Here is a 16,653-nt window from a genome sequence, read left to right as displayed (position 1 = left end):
TATCGTTAACAAATCTGGATTTAAATCGTCGAGTGCATTTAATTCATGGTAATAATAATGGTATAAGGGCCATTCTTGTCCAATTGCAGTAGCTGCGGTGACAAAACAGAGGTAATTAAAGTTTTGGAATGGTGAATCGTATAGATACTGGTCATCGAATCGCGGAACAATGCAGACGAGTTGAGCACTTGCTGATTAATTCGCGCATTTGAATCTCGAATATTGCATTGAATTCCATTTGTCTGCTGAAATTCAGATACTTTGAAACGTTCGAAAGTAGACACGTATCACCTTTATACTCGTGCTAGTTTTCTTCATGTAAATAATTTATCATTAGATTTTTATAAATTTTTTTTTTTTTTATCGAGAAATGCCACGGTTTCACAACTCTGTCAGACGTAAAATGACAACTAGGCTGACAGTATTACGACTATAATTTTTCAGCTTTTACCGCAGCCGATCATATTATCCATTCACCTCACAGCTCTAATTCTGCACGATCCTGAGATAATTATTCGACCACTGTTCTATTAACGATTGAAAATTGTCGTATAAAAAAATCCTTTCACCAATTTTTATATTATGGTAGTATAGGCTTTGAAGAAAAAAAAAAAGAAAAAAAAAATTCAGCCGCTTGCGATGAAAATGTATACGCAAAGAATTTTTGTCAACGGTCGGCAGAATTTCCATCGAAAGGCTCCTTGTGCATACATTTTTATCTCAGGAGGTTTAAATTATTTTTCAAAGCCTACACTACTTCAATCTAAATATTGGTGGAAGAATTTTCTTAGAGACTCTTTTTTCAATGAATTAAGAATTAAATAACCATTTTTGGCAAAAAAATTTCACCGTAGTCTCCCCTCAAATACGAAGGATAATTCAATTTTCAGCCACCGACCGCGACGTGACGTCACGTAAACGGGGATTCGAATTTACTTGAAAATCAGGAGAAGTTTTTATTCCTTGGTAAAGTTTTGCATGGCAAGTTACTGTCCACACGCAGAGGGATCGAGTCCCAAGAATCTTAAGTCACCGTACATGTCGTAAAAATTTTCTTTTCCCTCCAAGCTTTCGTGGATGTGCAGACCGCGGACCGGATCCGTTGCCAAATGCTGATTGGCGACGGATTGACGCCAAACTACAAATGTAAATGGCGAGAATTTGTTTCAATTTCAAATGTCGATCCCCCCCCCCTGGACTTTACAGCACTAGAACAGAGTGCTTATAACAGTCACACTTTCGACATGCGTAACGCGCCGTAACCTTGATACAATATCGGAGCAGTGATAACGAATTGAAAGGTCGACGGTCACTTTTGAAAAATTACAAGTAGGTATTGTAAATTGCGCCTGATGGGAAAACAACGATTGCGACATAATTGGGGCCACTTAGGGAATTATTATACCCTGGACATTATTCTTCGCAAGTTAAGTAGATGCAGTTATCATAATATCCACACTATGCGTCTAAGTTTAGGACTCCGTTCAGATTTTCAAACTGATATGTGAAAATCGCATATTTCAACAGCTGCGCCCGTTCTGCGTATTTGAAAAAATGGTTCAACGGTTTGCAATGTCGCAACTCCGGAGAGGATTATTTGAGATATTTAGGTACATACTTTAAACCGTGAAAGCGCGAGTAGGTGCCTTCGGTGAAACTTGTGCGGAATTTTCAATTAAATTGCGTATCCGTTTTGACTAATTAGAAATCAACAATCCGAACTGACTCTTGAGATGCCACTTCGGCCTCTATGAGCTCCGAATGTAAAATGCGAACTCTGTGGGACGGGCAGAATGAAAATATATGGAGGGTAGTAAAACCGGAATTAATTAATGGCAATCAGTCGGAGCACTTAACGATCCCTGCGTTTACTGCCTTCGTCCCACATCTTAAATCCGGGCAGCCAACCTTCGTATATATACAACACAGATACGAAGGTCCTCCACGATCCGGTTTCGTTATTAAGCCGTCAAGTCACTTCATTTACGAACAATTCACCCGGTTAATTATGCACTTCTCGAGTCTAGGGGCAAAGTTCATCCGCGCTATCGTCGATCCGCGCCTCCTACTCTTATATATACGTTTGTTATAGGCGTTCAAGCGCACGAACGGAGATTGGGAAAAGGCGCACGGCAGTACCATCAATCCAATCTTAATCCACACTCGATGAACCTCGAAGCAGAAGACACACCGAGGTCGTTTTTAGCGATTGCTTATCTTCCAAGCTGCTGTACATTTACGTTGAACACTACAACTTCCAGCTTATTCGGATTCATATCTGAGGTCCAATTACATTCTCGTTTTCACTGCTAAGCATTGGTAGTCCCAAAAACCTGGATTACCGCCGGAAACCACACGTACAAAATATATAATAACGATATCATGAGAGTTACGATTTATCAAAGTGGTGTTAGATCTCAACCACGGTTCATCGATTGTCGAGCATCTTTATTATTTCGCGAATCGTGTATACCCAGCAATTGTAAAGTTTCAGAAAATTTTGCCAGCAAAATGTTAACTTGAGATACGATGATGTTGAACCAAATTCTGAGACACGATGGTTTTCGATCAAATTTTAAGATACGATGGTTTTTTTTTATAACATTCTGAGGTAGTTATGATGCTTTTCTGGTCTGCCGCCGAATTGCATTTTGCAATTTGAAACGGGTAGCGTGGTAATACAAATTTGCCTTACACCGTCTACAGCAATACGTCATCATCTAAATTCAAACAAGATACAGGGTAGTTATTGCGTCGAAACTTGAAGCTTAATCATCGTAATCCCAATTTCAATGCGTGATCCTACAAATAGGCCCGAGTCGTCGTCGCTCCCCCGCAGGATAAACAGCAAGCGCGGAAGGAATTCTCGCATTTAAATAACTCTTTCCTCGAGGACTCTGCAGAGTTGCCACTAACTCTGGATTGTAGTATTCCCCAAATTCCCAGGTTTCCAGATCTGAAACCTGCAGGTGAAAAAAAAATCTTCGCCTATTTTCAGGATGTCTAATTGTAGGATCGTTTGAAGCCAGTAAAAGGTAAATGCGTTGCACTTGGAGCTTTGTACGAGGAAAATTGGACGGTGACTTATTCCGGCGTCGACAATGAGTAGGCTATAGTAACGCGCCCCCGCCGATTTCCCCGCAGCGTAGTATCAACCTGCCGCCTCATAGCCGGCAACATTCCTCGTACGTCACGTTGGTCACGTGGTCGAGGCGCCGGCGGCGATTCGAATCCTCGGGGCGCCGAAGCCGGCCGAAGTCCACCGAACCCGCCCGAAGAACTTGTTCGCGGTGTCGCTTAGGCATCGAGTGGCGGCGGAGGGGTGAAGGCGGGAGGGGGGGGGGGGACAGAGCTTCGCCGATGGAGGGGGCGCAGTTTCGCGCTATCCTTCGTTCGGTGAACACGGCACGGAAAGAGGTTCGAACGGACGCGTGTCGAGCGTGGTGCATGCATGCACAGTAATCAGGCGTAGACGGGAGTGATTATTTAGAAGCTGCGTGAGGGATTAACAAAGAGATGAACTAACGAACCTTGATATAAAAGATAAAAAAAAAAAAAAAAGTGAGAGAGAGGGAAGAAATTTCTATACGTTATTCGTAACTGTGCTGTTGTTTCTACTGTTTGATATCTTTCAACATATATATACATATAATTACGCGTATTCAGTTTCGTTCCCGTTGTATTATATCTACATTGTTTTGGTGCCAATTGATCAGGTGACTTAATTGTTTAATTGACAATGAATCGTGCCGTGTCTGCTGCTCTTCTCCTCGTCGTCATCGTCGGTTTCACCGATGCTGCCAGCACTGTCGAGTCCAGGATTCGCGATGACAACGATTTATCTCAGGTGAGTCGTCGACTGCGCGTCGCGTCGTCTCTACGTTCGTATTTTAAACGAGTAACCGATTCGTTCGAAAGCACCGTTACGTTGCGTGTTGCCTTTCCCTTTTCCTCGGATGGCTCTCGGGAGTTTTCTGCTGCCTCGCTCCTCCTCTTTTTATCATCCATCTCTTTCTCTCGTTCGCTCGTGAATTGTGAACGATTTTGACGAAGTATCGCTATACCTTTTCATAACCTCATCTCGCCTAGCTTCAAATCTCTTTGGTAGTTTATTTTTCCCCCTTTTGAGGCCTTGACCTATACTACGAGCTGAGCGAGTTGGTTGGTATTACGTTTCGCGATTCGATCCGAAGGGATCAGGAGGCGATAAATAATTTAATCACTTTGACTTTGAGATTTGGGCGCATCGCAGACAGGGGGAAAAGTTCGCGATGTGCGATTGGCTTTTACGAAACCGGATCATAGAATAAGAAGTGAACAAGTAATGCTAACTAATCTAATGTAGACGTGGTTGCATGGGTTCGATTATTAGACATCGTCGATAATTATCGACGTTCGGCTTGCATGTTTTAACGAGAAGCTCACGTACTGTTGAAAATGTGAAAAATATAAACTCTACACTACACTTGTGAGACTTTGGAACCTTTATGTACTTCGAAACGCATTCAATGAATAATCAGTCGCCTCGAAATAAAGTCTCAGCATATGTGATATCTTATTGAAAGTAAACGTTGTTATTCGATTCCTGTTTTTCTCAAATTCTAAGAAAATAATTCTCCGTTATTGCAGTCGGATCTTAATTAATATAGAGGAAATCCACGGAACGCGCACTGCATCGCGACGTGAGTTCAATGCCGTTTCCGTTTTGAACTTTTCTAATTTTTTTTGCCCTTTTTTCTTGGCCTGCTGCATACTTGAGATATTAATAGACGCTGGATTTCTCTTTCTCTCTCTCTCTGTCTCTCTCTGACATCTCGCTTGCTCTCTTGGCGTTTTACGGTTTCACTCGAGTAAGCCGCAGTCTCCAAGGAGAAAAATTACTCTCGAAGGGCATTGTGGAGATTTGTTAAAACGTGCATAGGATAAGATCTTCCGGTTTGGTCTGGTTTCATTTTACGTCTTTATTGTTGCAACCGTGATTATTCGGATCAGGGAAGCGATACACGGTTTAGAAAGACTGACCAACGTTGAAGAAAAAACAGAATTTTCCATTAAAGTTAGGGAGATTTGTCGAATAGTTAGATATTCTAGCTTCGAAACTAATATTTTATCATGTTTACGTTCAAAATGTTAAAATCACTAATCACTTTTATAGAAAAAATTGTTATCCCGGAACATGAAGATTGTCTGAGATTCGGTAGATCGTAATAAAGTAGCGTATACTCTTATTTTGCAAATTAAATTTTTTCCCAAGCTATTCTAACCTTGCGGAATAGTGATTTTTTCAAACGTTCCGTTACGTTAACGTTACGAATGTCGATCTTTTGATAATTAGTCAACCGCAATTTTTATCCATGTAGGCTTTCGGAAATTTTGAATATGTAATCTCAAAAGTATATTCTACAAATTTCATCCTGCACATCTGATTGCAGTAAGCTCTTAATTAAAATTCTTTGAGTTGAGGCGAATTCAATTGATCAACAGTAACGATGCCGAATGCTGCATTTCATCTGCTGTACTTTTTCGCATCATCTACGTATAGATTAACGGTCGCAAATCAAAGAGATCCACGCAAGTTGAACGAGGCTGAAGTTAGTAATGACAACGTATCGAAACGTTGAAACAAAAATTACAATTTTGCATCTATAGAATAACTGAAGAAGTTGAATTTACAAAATCCGAGTTTGTTGATGCTTTGTTAAAAGGATTACTAAATTTCAGGTAACCCTTTAACAGGTTGCAAAATAACGAATTTTTTTAAAGATGCATCGTTACAATAACTTTACAAACTTCAGCTTGATAAAGTTGAAGCAGTGCGTGCAAACGGTTCGTATGTATGCATACCTGAATTGAAACACTCGTTTCGCAATGTTCAGAATTGAATATCCGCCTACGCGTCTACCTGTGGAAATGCGACTGAAGTACCATCGTGCGCAGAAATTATCACATACCTGAATACATGGGTACAGGCACACATAATGCGAGTGCATTATTATTATGGGAAATTATCGCAAGCTTTTAACCGACCATTACGTTGCACTTTATGAAACACACGTATATGGTATTTAACAGGTAAAACCCGCACGTTGGGGAAAAAGGGTGAATAACTCTTCTACCCGTCTAAAATTATTTGAATTAACTATTTTTTTGCCAAGGTGTTAATTAAATCACGCCAGTTTTTTCTCCCCCAATAATGGCCATGACTTATATCGCAATGTTTGGCCTCTTCGGATAACCGTGATTACATACGTCGGCATTATCACATTATTGTTTGTTTCAACACACGTGATGGAATTATGACAGAAGTTGCTTTGCAGGTAACTTTATGAATATTAGGGATCAAAGTTAATTGTTTTTTTTTTCCCAAAGGTGTTGTGTATTTTTCACACAACTGTAAAGTGAAAGAAACAGTTGATACAATGAGCATAAATTACAATACACTGGGCAAAAGTTGAGAAAAGCAAAGCAAAAGAAACGACGGAATATTTTGAAACGTATGTCCATTTTTCCCGCTGACGAATGATTGGAAAAAGTAGCGTAACAAAATGATGATGTATAATTCATAGGGTGTTGTAATTTAAAAATTACCACTGAATCTTTTTTCAAGAATACATGCTTCTAAACGACAATTTAAATTGATTCTTAAGTTACGGTTGACCGGTTGTTGAAATCGGTGTGTAAACATTTCTCAAAATTGAAACAGTCAAAGCCTTGTCTACACAGGCTTTAACGCTGTACCTAGGTATCATTAAACTCTGCACCGAGGCAGGTTCTTCTGTTTTTGATCAAGCTGGGTGGATACATTCATGAGAGCATTAATGATTCACCGGTGAACTGAAACCTGCTGAAATAGTGACTTGGGTTCCTTTGCCGCGTTGTTCATATTGCAGGTTTAAAAACGTTTTTTACAATGGCATAATTTAGCCATAGGAGGTTTCGGGGTAGCTGATGTATTAATTAACGCGACCTTCCCGTACTGTGTGTGTGTATATACCAAAACTCGTGAGCATAGTTAGAAATTACGCTTTAACCCACGTACAGACCCTTGTTAATTACGGTTAATTATTGTGCCCGCGAACCCTGCAGGTCGCGGTATTTTACTTGAGAATTTTAAAGCAGAGGTGTCGAATGCTAGAAGTTTGCCGAAAATGGATTCTCGATGGCTCCTTCGGCATGCGTCATTCCTCAGATTCGTTTTCTGCCCGGCTCTCTTACGTTTCAAAAAACAGTTTCAGCAAGCCGGTTCGATATTCTCGAAATTTCTCTTGCATGTTATGTTGTATTACGTTTTTTCGTCGAAGTAACGTGATTCGTTACGATCCGAAGGCATGTGAGACGATAATTTCGTCCGCAAGTCACGTGGCGTCTGTATATTTACTACGCGGCGGAGCATGCTTGCATTATACGTATAGTCTACATCTTTATCTCATTCATGCCTGCACTCCGTCTCCGTTGTATAAAATGTGTGTAGAATATGATTAAAGTCATTCTCAAGCCTGAGAGTGAAACAACACGTCACCACGGCCACCCCAAGGGTTGGAAATATGTGCGGAAAAAGCGAATTAATGAAGCTAAGCTGCTGGAATCGACCAATTTGTTCGTGTCTAATTGTATGCGTGCCGTATTTGAAGCCAACGTAATTGTAGGAACCGCAAAGCGGACAAATCCGTCGACTTAATTCCAGTTTATTTATTGTTTCACCTGTAATTGCGTTGCAATTCGGTTTTTTTTTTTTTTCTTCTCATGAAGCCAAAGATGAAACAAGAACGGATAGTTTTTGTGCGCCAATTGAACTTCAAGAATAAAGTAAATACGTTCTGAAAGAACGTACAGAGAAACAGGAAAACAAGAAACCATAAATAAACTGCTGTGAAATTTTCTCTCAGGTGTTTATTTTTCATTTTTTTTTTCTTTTGCACGATATTATTTAAATTACTTCGAAAATAAGAAGCCACTATTTTATATCGAGTTACTATAAACTTCATTATACCAGTAAAATAATTCAATACCTATGAAATTGCAGATATTAGTTGATTTGATGAAAATTTTGTGATTTGAAATAATTAACGCAGTACGTATATCAAATTCTTGTACCTCGCACCCTGCGACCAGGAAGCGAAACTCGAAATTAAGGTTGTTGGATAGCCGCCCGCGTCCCTGAAGAGAAGGAAAATTTTACCGCGGGTTCCGTCCCTTCATTATACCGTTACACGCCATTACAATTGGTTACAATTAACTTGGCCCACAATTAGCAGCTTCCCTACGTACCTAGGCCCATACCTTTTGGTTCTTAAGCTATTAGTACACGGTTCAATTTGAGGGAACGTTCCGTTATTCAGAGTAATAGCGGGGATGAAAGGCGTATCTGGATGGCTTGTATTAGGTATACCAAAACTATGCTGTTTGTACTGTACCGATATTCGAGATGTTCCCGATGGAGTAAAACCTGAACAATAAGTGGAATATCTAAACGATTTCGATAATGTGAAACTCGTAATCCGTGCCATGTTAGAAATTGACGGACAGATGGAAAAATTGAGATACGTCGTCAAAAGAAATACGAGGTTGAGAGTAGTAACGTTACAGTAACGAAACATTGGGGAAAAAATTGATATTTTCTTAACTTGACAGTGATTTTTGAGGAACTGAGATTTCGAAATATCCGTGTGATTTGTTTTATTGCGGTTTACTAATTTTCAGACAATCCCAAAATCGCGATATAATGTTTTTTTCTCAGCATGAATCGTTAGGATAACGTTTCTAACTTCAATATGATAAAGAACTCTGTCACGTCGTGTATATTTCGATTTTTTATGCAAACTCAATGTCAGCAGAATTGCAAGGGGCTGAAATTTTTGTTTCTCATTCAATATTTCTGTCATTAGAGAAATTATTTTTGCAATGTAACAGTGCCGCAGGAGTATAAAACAGTGGTCAAAATTCAATATCAATGATGAGAATTGGATTTTGATATCGTGTGATCTTGGTACATTTGCGATTGTACAATATCAAATTTCCTACCGTGTCAAATTATAACTTGTAACGAATATTTCGTATCAACTTTAAACATCGCAACCTACCTGTAACGCATGAATCGGAACGTAAAAATGTCTAAATTTACAAACCAGAGGAAACAACATAACATTGTCCAGCATGGTTTGTAAGAAAATGTTTGTAAAATACATCGCGTGGGAATCTCGAAAAATATGAAAACGTTCAAATTTTGCGATCAATTTTTGGTTAGAACAATAAAAAATTTGCACGAGAATTTTTGCACCCTTGCAAAATTTGAAGCGGAGGCGGACACCTCGCCAAGTCTGAGCGTGCGACGGTTAAACGGCTTCCTCGCCGGTCGGGATGGGGATTTGGATACTGCAACCCAATACGAGGAGAGTCCTTGGTGCATACGGGCTGCCGGAGTATCCTTGCACCATGCGGCGCAAACAGGGGCATCCTTAACGTGGGTGGCAGGCGGGCGGACAACGCGTCGTTGGTGGTTCGCATTTAATTTGGAGACCTGCGCCAACCTATTGCGACGGTTTCATGTTGGTTCAATAACAAATTAACAATGTACACGCCTTATTGAGCTAAAAAAATAAATGCGGTCGAGTGGATAAATGAACACTGAATATTGTGATATCGAAAAATGCAGTATCGACAAATGAAATTACAGTATGCAAGTAATTATAATTAACTTGTGACACATTTTGTTGTGATTCCAAGAATATTCGAACCGTTATTGCAACGATATTTTTCATTTTACTAGAAGTATCTTTCAACTGTATGACAGACGAAATTTTTCGCGGTGTGAAAAATTGTTAGGTACGAAAACCCAGGTCTTCAGCTTTCTTACGAATTGGTAAAATTTTTTGTTCCAAATTTTTAGAAAACTTTCTTAGGAGTTCAGATTGATATGATGCGGAAAAATAATTCGTTTCAATAACTTGTGAGGAAATAAAAAATCAATCGCGATCCGTTCGCGTTTTATCATTTCCGGTTTTCGGTTTCACGAGATGGAGATTTGAGCCGCGTGTGCGTTTTGTGTCAACCGGGTTATTTTTAAAAGGTATCAAAAACATTGAGCTGTGGGCAAAATTCGCGAAAAGTAATTGGATCTGATAGCAAACAAAGAACGGTATTGACTGGTATTGGCAAACACGTATTCCGTCATTATACCCTCGGTCATTCCCGGAGGTACGGTGTGTCCGATTTTTTGGCTAATAATCAATCACACGGTGGCTTGGTGTTATTTGGAAGCGAAGAAAAAGAAAGAAAATAAAATGCTGCTACCCTAGAATGAAGCATGCGAAAATAAAGCCCGTTAACATTGGTGAATACTTTGCAACGTTGGAACAACTTTGAAGGAGGAAAATTTGCAAAATAACAGTCTACTGAATTTCAGACAACTCTAAACTTCCGAACTAACAACTTTTTCTAAGAACGCATTGTGACAATTAACGTTACGAAGATTAACCTCACAAATTGGTCACTAATTATCACTATGCTTTCTATGGGTGTCTAGTGGTGCTCGGAGGTTGATAACCCGACGTAGCATCAATTAATTTATCTTCAATTTTCAAGATTCAAGTAATTGACGCATGACGACTGGCAACTAGCCGTGACTAGCTGGGTTTGACCGCGCCCTAAACTGGCCGAAAGTGACTTAATGCCGGTCAGTAATTGGGTGCACAGAACTTTCAACTGAACAAAACCGTGAGACGATTAATTTCAGGAGTGATTAGATGAACCCTTCATCGCTAAGCCCAAATATCGGTGCGGTTAAGACGAGGATTAATACGTCCGGCTGAAAAATATTATTAAATAAAGGGATAAATGGAGAAGGAAGGAAGATAAATACGATCATAAGGGAGAGCGAAAAGTTTTAATCCTTGCGAAACGGAACGTGCACGGCCGAATACGTGAAATGTTGGATGCACGAGTTGCATATATTCGTTGGATGCGAAATCGAGCCAGCTCTGCAGTCTTATGGAATTTTTTTTCCCCCTTACATTCAAAAGTCTCCTCCGCGAGTGGCTGAGAAGCTACGAATCGTAGTCTGTTGAGAAAGATGAGCCAGAAACCGGTTATATTTCCATCTCGTACCAGAAACGGCCTTGTACTTTTTTACCTCACATCCGTTTTATCTTCGCACATCGTCAGCTGTTCACTCTGTAGTGGAATTTTTATAATTCAAATAATATCTGAAACGTCTTTGGTGCAACGGGTTAATTAATGACGGCTCTTGAGCAGCTCGAACCCGGACTTGGCCGCCACGACGTAACCTTAAATTTAATTTACATACCATAGCTGCACATTATCCTCGTCACAGGAAATCCTCGCTGGAGCAACTGCTCTGATTTTTCGATCTTAATCGACGTAATCAGTTACAACCACTTATGTGGTCACAAGAAGTTCCAAATAGAGACGACTAATTTTTACGCCGTACGTTGTATTATGAAATATGCGGATCGCGATTTCGTTAATTGCAACACGAACGAAACAACAACTGGAAAATATCACGCAGAAGTCGTTCAGACGAACGGAGAACAATCATGAAAGTGTGATTTAAGGCCTAGTTATATTATTGGAAATCGTACGAAACAGGTTCCATTCGTATGCAGAATCCAATAAATAAAAGTTTATTCTAATTACCTTTATTGCCTTCGAATTTATCGATGTTATGATAGGCCAAAGCGACTTACCAAACAACCGTCTGAAACGGGGTCTCTAAATAATTGTGGTACAAATAAGTGGGCTGTCGTAAACCGAACCATGGTGTCAGTAATAAAATGAGATAAATTTCAACCACTCTCCGTACGTTGAGAGGCTGAATTATATATCATATCGTTCTGACTTAACCCCCTTCGGATGCTTTCTTGTGATCAGTCGCGTATGTTCAGAGTAACTGTGTTCTCTTCTGAATCATGAATACATATTGCAGTACCTACTCTCGTTTCGACCGCGTCGCACTTCCGCTTAGTTGTTTTATGTCGGCTTCGCCTCTGCTTCTGTTTTCTTTTTATCTATCCTGCTCCCACACTCGTTTCTCCATCTCCTCTTCTCTTATCTCTTTCTTTCTCACTTTCTGCTCCGGAGAAAAGAGTCACGTGGTGTACCGGACCTTTAACTGTCATCCGAGGCGTAGGAAGGCTGGGCGAGGCGAGGCGAGGCGAGGCGAGAAGACAGAGGTCAAAGTACTGTAGGTCCGGATGGGCTGGGCCGAGCCCTTTCTAAGCAAACGGTGAACCGCTGTTGGGCTCGTTCGTGTTTCTGATGGGCATGCGGGGACTTTTGCGAGTTGGTATTTCGGGCCACCTAGATTCGCGGTAAGCCGTACTAAGCCGAAGTTACGGGTTGTGGAAAACCCGGAGTCACAGGGAGCAAAAAAAGGGGAGGATTATCGTCCACTACAACCCCGATGCACTTCACGTGATTCTGGCAATTCGACCTAGGCCCTGCCTCTTCTTCTCTGTCTCTATACATATATATATATATATACGTACAAGACTGCAAAGTTACAGGTTTCTTCAAATCCCGAGTTAACCTTTGTTTAATCAAGTTTGGTAGGTATCGTTGTGGGGTAAAGAAAAAATTGTTCACACGAGTGCTGCCTCGCTCCATTCTTGAGAGATTGATTCCTCGGTGAAACGAAGCAAGAGTAAAATTGTACCGGTATCTCTTAATGCGGGGTGAGATAGGAACGAACGAACGAACTCCACCGCGAAGTAGTCTCGTGGAAGTTGGAGGAAATGAATATTCATCATCCGACCAACTTATGTAATTAAACATGGCTGTTTGAACGAGATTTTTTTTTCGCACCAATTAACATCCTTCATCTTCGTTTACTTTCTATAAATATACATACTTGGTTTGCGGTCTCGCCCGATGAATCTGATTCTTCGTCATTTGGTTACGTCGGTGTGCAAATGCGACTGCGCTTTATTTGTATGACAAAAAAAAAAACGTTGAATACCGTGTCACTTACAGGTTTCTTTGATACTCGATATAATTGGAAGACGAAAATGAAAGCTATGTTACAGATAATTAGAGTGATAGATTCGTTTAAACTAATGATATGTCAACACGTGTACCGATGAATTAGTTTAGTGACAAGTGCAGGAAATTTCCTGGACATTTGATCACGGGGTTATGTTTCTTCCGATCATACAGCATGTACGAAGAGTTTATTTTCACGATTGAAACGATATAACACGTACGATGAAGAGTTTAACTGGCATGAATCATCATACATGAACGCGCGGTTGCGGATAACTAATTCTCACTTACAGTTTTGCGTAACTTCGATTTGCGATACGTCTGTCATGTGATATTAGAGTGAACTAGAAGTCGAGTGCAGGGATGTAGTGCGACGGTGAAAGAGAGAAAGAAATAGAGAGAGAGAGAGAGAAAGAGAGAGAGAGAGAGAGAGAGAGAAGGAAAGAGAGGGAGATGGAGAGCGCGAATACACAGAGAGGTAACAATGGTCTTGCTGGAGTAGAGTTACATTACACAGCCTATTCAGGTTGGGCTCTACCACATGCATGTACACGTATTATATGTGTCGAATACGCCGAGCAGGTAGTATGGGGGCGAGCGAAACTAAAGCATATTTATAACCCAATGTAAACTGCATGGAGAATAGAGAGAGCGAGAGAGAGAGAGAGAGAGAGAGAGAGAGAGAGAGAGAGAGAGAGAGAGAGAGAGAGAGAGAGAGAGAGAGAGAGAGAGAGAGAGAGAGAGGAACTCGGGATAGGCTCGCCTCTACCACACCACGAAGCACAATGCGTGCTAACAATGAGCTCTGCCTAACTTCAGGAACAGCGAGTGAGTTCCTACGCGCGCAACGTGCATGTACCTACTTCAGCATGTGAATATTTCAATGGCATATATCATTCCTAACCTGATCCATGCGATAGTTACCATATTGCATCTCGAGTCTACGCAAGGGGGAGGCTCGTGGGGTTATTAGATCTATAGGTGGGGGTAATGACTATCTTTACCCGTAATTACCGCCCTTTCACTGATACCATTACCTACCTATACCCGTGAGACGTGTACGCGGTTCGGATAAAAGGTGAATTGTTCGAGAGGGTGAGTTATTTGTATATGGTGGAAAACTGACATCTTGCATAATGTATCATCTGTCGCCGTGTGTGATGAAATTGCCGTTATTATCTACCTTGAGCTTTTCAATATTAATGCTTTCTGGTGTATCGTGGCGAGGATCATTGTACCGCAGACGTTTCAACTTTCCTATTCGTATTGTGCGTTGTGTGCTAATGTTATCAAAATCCTTAAGCTACTCGCAACCCTGGGAATTTTCAAGACTGTGTATAGGTACTGTTGAATGATGTGAGAGATGAAAAATTTAATACGGTAATAAAATTGACCCATCGATATATCTACGCTGTTTAATAGCACCGAATTGCCAATTTTTTTAGCAATGCTATTTAACAATATTGATTGGTGTTTGAAGGTCAAAGTAAACACTTGTTGAATTCTTCTCATGCGAAGCGCTTCCCTCACGAGCGTGCTATAATTCCAATGCAGGCATTTGAGGCAACGATAAATCACCAGGATGAACGTGTATAGCTATCTTATCCTTAGTGCTTTCCCGATTTGCACTCTTGCGGATACCATTTTTGTACATTTCGCGAAATTCGCCCACGCTTGTAAAACTCTTCGGATAGTTTCTCGTCGCCTTGAGGTTGCCGGAGGCGAGAAGGCTTCAGCATCTGTGAGGTTAGACTCAGGTTGAAGGCAGCTCGTGACCATATAGTACAATGACAGTTTAGGATAGTTAGTAACCACGTCGAAAGTAGTGCGCGTGGTAGTTGAAGATAGTTAGTATGACCGCGTTAGAATTCGCTTCTATGGTCTACTATGCAGCCTCTCTCTCTCTCTCTCCCGAGAGAGAGAATTGGTAAAGTTTAGTTCTAGTCAGTTGACCTCGTCAGCGCGCGTCCGTTCGACTTGAGCTTTCGAAATCCCTCATGGTTCCGTCAAATTCCTCCGAGACGCAGTGAAGCTCGTTAAATCTCACCGTGGTTGGACAGAATTTGGTTCGGTCAGTCGCTGGTCGATCGCGCGTCACCCGCGAGGGTGACTCGTTGGTCTGCAAGGGTTAACCACGTGAAAACCTATCGGGCGTTACGGAAGGACCTTGGCGGGCATAAATCCGGCTGGCAAACCTCAAGTCGCGTGATCGGACGCTGTGCGGATATGATTGTACACGTACGCCGCTAATTAATTTACGTACGGCTCATGTTTGAACGAGTTATTGTGCACCGGGCAATAAAATCCTCTGATCGTCGAGCGGAGTCATCATGGACGCATCGCTTCGGTAGGGCGTTGCCGTTTTGCCTTCGGCTTTGAACGGAGCGACTTTAGCGATTCCCTCGTGCTTGAACACTTTGTTACGTGCTTCGCGTCGATGGTGGTGTTTCATACGATTGCCAGAAACTCCTCAGCCGCTGTACGACGTCGAGAGTTCCTTATTAGCTCTTGGAGAATCACTGATCATATGAGTTGCGAAAGTAACAGGAGGAAATTATCGTGACGTTGGGAGAGGAGGATATATGTATAACCGCAAACAACTCGGGTAATTAAATCTGTTTACCGAATTTGTGGTAGTTACTGGCATTTTGCTACGCACGAGCCTTCCGACAAGCTTCCTAATGAAACGGAATATAATTAATATCCTAATTGGTAGATTGTTAATTAAATAGTCAATTTCCGGAACTGGAATACGAGACCGTTTATGGCACGTGATATTGGGAAAGGGGTGTATCGCTTCAACGAGACAAGGTATTCGATCGATATAAAATCGCTCGTACTTATATTTCAGCAAACTAGGCTTATGCATTGGAACGTGTGCAAACATTTAACAATCGCGGTAAACACAAGTCGTCTTCCTGTTTTAAAAATTTACACTTTCTTACCTTTCTGACTTCCACAATAAAAGTCTAACTTCGGTAGGATTTCATGTTTTTCACTGAAACCGCGTACCTGCATTACTCTGAAAACTAAAAAGCGAGAATCTTTTGTATTGCCTGAAAATTACAGTATCTACACTAAACTTTGATCCGATACGTTAATATCACAAATACAACGTGAATAAAACGCCGACCTTCGTCGGTACAAGGTGTGTATAAAGAGTTCTAACTACCGGATGATCGTATATAAACGTCGGACGAACTACGGCAGGGTCGACGAGATGTCGCGAGCAATAGATGGCAATTTAGACGACACCAGGGTGTGTCGTTCACACTTGCGCTTAGCCAGGCACGCGTGGTCTCTTTCACGCCCATAACCTCAGCTTTCTCAATCTCCGAAGAAGAGCTACCGGCGGGTCTATAAGCTTTAGATAGAAACGGTCACGTGACCGAAACTCCCGCGCAGCGGGGAACTAGGTGTATAAATTTTTCATTTCATCCTCTCGATGTAGCGAAGCAGCGCGGATTAGCATAATCTTCCAATTTACCTTTAACGTTCTTACCCGCCACCCCATCCTATCACCTGCGAAATAACCCCGTCTACATACATACATATGCATAGTCGGGCGTATTCTGCATTCCCTTGCGAACGCGTACATGCTGAGGCTTTCTAAGCTACACGAGATATCTTTGTCCCTGGTACACAAAGCGGAGCCCT

General features: G+C 41.2%; 1 protein-coding gene across 7 annotated transcripts in view; it reads left to right on the top strand.

The window, feature by feature from the left end:
- The first annotated feature begins 3,383 nt into the window (after positions 1–3,383).
- Positions 3,384–16,653, top strand: part of LOC107224653 (fasciclin-1) — a 223,895-nt gene continuing 210,625 nt past the window's right edge. For all 7 annotated transcript variants that reach the window (XM_046733508.1, XM_046733507.1, XM_046733505.1 and 4 more), the window contains exon 1: positions 3,384–3,847. In XM_046733508.1, the coding sequence (XP_046589464.1) occupies positions 3,740–3,847 (108 nt within the window). In that variant the 5' untranslated portion in view covers positions 3,384–3,739. The remainder of the gene's footprint in view (positions 3,848–16,653) is intronic.

This window comes from Neodiprion lecontei, chromosome 3, assembly GCF_021901455.1.
Source record: "Neodiprion lecontei isolate iyNeoLeco1 chromosome 3, iyNeoLeco1.1, whole genome shotgun sequence".
In the NCBI taxonomy this organism is placed as follows: domain Eukaryota; kingdom Metazoa; phylum Arthropoda; class Insecta; order Hymenoptera; family Diprionidae; genus Neodiprion; species Neodiprion lecontei.
This window is presented reverse-complemented; position numbering and strand designations above follow the sequence as displayed.